Source organism: Propithecus coquereli, unplaced genomic scaffold (assembly GCF_000956105.1).
Source record: "Propithecus coquereli isolate 6110/MARCELLA unplaced genomic scaffold, Pcoq_1.0 Scaffold157, whole genome shotgun sequence".
Taxonomy (NCBI): domain Eukaryota; kingdom Metazoa; phylum Chordata; class Mammalia; order Primates; family Indriidae; genus Propithecus; species Propithecus coquereli.
Window position 1 is genome coordinate 412,596 of NW_012140191.1, and position 2,179 is coordinate 414,774.

The 2,179-nt window shown below is 29.4% G+C and overlaps 1 protein-coding gene across 1 annotated transcript in view; it reads left to right on the forward strand.

Moving 5' to 3' along the window:
• GALNT13 (polypeptide N-acetylgalactosaminyltransferase 13) overlaps positions 1-2,179 on the forward strand; it is a 426,270-nt gene that overhangs the window by 359,279 nt on the left and 64,812 nt on the right. The window contains exon 7 of the mRNA XM_012640762.1: positions 1,746-1,885. Within this exon, the coding sequence (XP_012496216.1) occupies positions 1,746-1,885 (140 nt within the window). The remainder of the gene's footprint in view (positions 1-1,745; positions 1,886-2,179) is intronic.

Here is a 2,179-nt window from a genome sequence, read left to right on the forward strand (position 1 = left end):
GGTGTCTATAAAAAAATTGTTATTGGAGCACCAAAAAAGAAAAAAGAAAGCTCTTCTAGGAAAAAATTCTGGAGAAGACTACAAAATACGTGATGAAAAAGAAAGGAAGCTAATATTAAATAAATCACTTCATTTCTATTCACCTACCTCAAAAATGAAGCCACAGTATTAAAATTGACTGTTGAATTAAGTCCTTTAAAGGAAGAGTGCTTTTTTTTCTTCTAATATCAATTATATCTCTTTATATGACTTTGAGGACTATGTATTAGATCATTTACATTTCCATAGTACTTAACATACTGAGAAATTCTTTCAATAATCTATTTTGTAATTAGAAAATTGCTTTTGAGCTTCTTCTTTTGAAGGTTGCACTCCAGTTTGGAAGTTCTGGATAGAATCGTTGTGAAAACAAATATTTATCTGTTTAAAAAGCCAAAAGACCTTGTTGTTTTCTGTGCAAACACCAACTAAGAAAATCAATATTTTCTTTTGGGAGGGAATGGTTTGGCTGCTTAAGCATCATCCAAATGCTTTCTAACAACACTATAGCATTTAATTTTAAAAAAACAAAAATTCTGAAGAGACAAAGGGTGAAACTAGTGAGTGATGGGCTTCGAGAGCGTTGCTGCTTTTAAAAACAGTGACCCAATAACGGCATTAGTTACAGACATTCAGAGTTTCTAAACACTTGTTCCTATTTTATAGAATGATTGATTGGCTTTGCTGCTTAGTTATGATAGAATACCCTAAATACTAGGCCATTTGTTTCTGTACCAACGTCTGGTTGCTTACTGGTCTTAAAGGAAAGAGTTAAATATTGAAATCTTTTCAGAATAATCTAAGAAATAATTGCTCTCTTGTTACAGTTAGTCATTTCCATCAAATGTCATTTTTGATATTGATTATGAGCAAATCAAGTCACCATGATGTTTTTACATAAAAATTAGTAACATTATTGTCTTTATTTCCTAAGTAGAAAGCATCCTTTTATAATCTTCAATGGAAATATTCATTTAAATTTCAAATATTCTGCTATTATATGAAATAAAATTAAGCAATTTCAATATGTACATGTGAATATATTCTTGTTCATTCATTTATGTTAATTTCTTTGTGTTATTTATGTATTAACGTCTCTGAGGACTTGAGGCAGCTTGCAATAACACATTTAAAAAAAATAGAAAAAAAAACAAATAAAGAAAATAATCCAGTTTATGTTAAACCTAGAGAGAATAGAAGTTCAAGAAGAAGGGAAAGTTAGCACACATATGTTCAGTCCATTCTGAGACTCTTATTTATATAAATTTCTCATAAAATCTACAGGCGGTAAATAAATGACGCTACAGGGAAAATGTAAGCATTATCAAAAACATTGGAGCTATTGGAATTTTTTATTAAAGAGAAACAGACTCATTATTAAATAGCTCAGTTAAGCTTTGATTATGATACTAAATTAATACCAATTTACATTTAATTAATTAATTATTCAATCTAAGAAGTACAAGTACGTGGTGATAAATATTTGCATTTCAAAAGTCATAACCAATGAAAGAACTGTTATTTATATCTATTTAATGTACTAATTGGATGATAGTGAGAAAACCAGTGTTGTAGCAGCTGCATATGCAATTGAATTTAATGAAATCATAATTATAAAGAAAAAACTGATAACGAAGTAAACAGAGTGAAATGGTGCTAAAAGGAAAATAGCACAAACTGATTTGTGTTTCTTTGAAACATTCCAGGTGTTGTCAAAGTGGATTATGGAGATGTGTCAGTCAGAAAAACACTAAGAGAAAATCTGAAGTGTAAACCCTTTTCTTGGTACCTAGAAAACATCTATCCGGACTCCCAGATCCCAAGACGTTATTACTCACTTGGTGAGGTATGAATTATTTATTTTGGTTAAGTTATAAATATATTTTGCAAATGGAGCAATTTCTAAGGAGCTCGATATTTTTCATGTTATGAATAAAATGCTGTAAGGATTTTTTTAATAGATCTATTTTAAATGACTTCTCATATTTCAAGGACCAGAAAGGTCTTCATCATAGGGAATTGTAAAAGTGAGGAAAAAGTTTAAGATTGAACAAACAACATTTTCTTGTTTTTTTCCAACAGTTCTAAAGCTTGGTCATATAAACTTTACACTCTTAAAATTTATTATGAATGCCAAGAT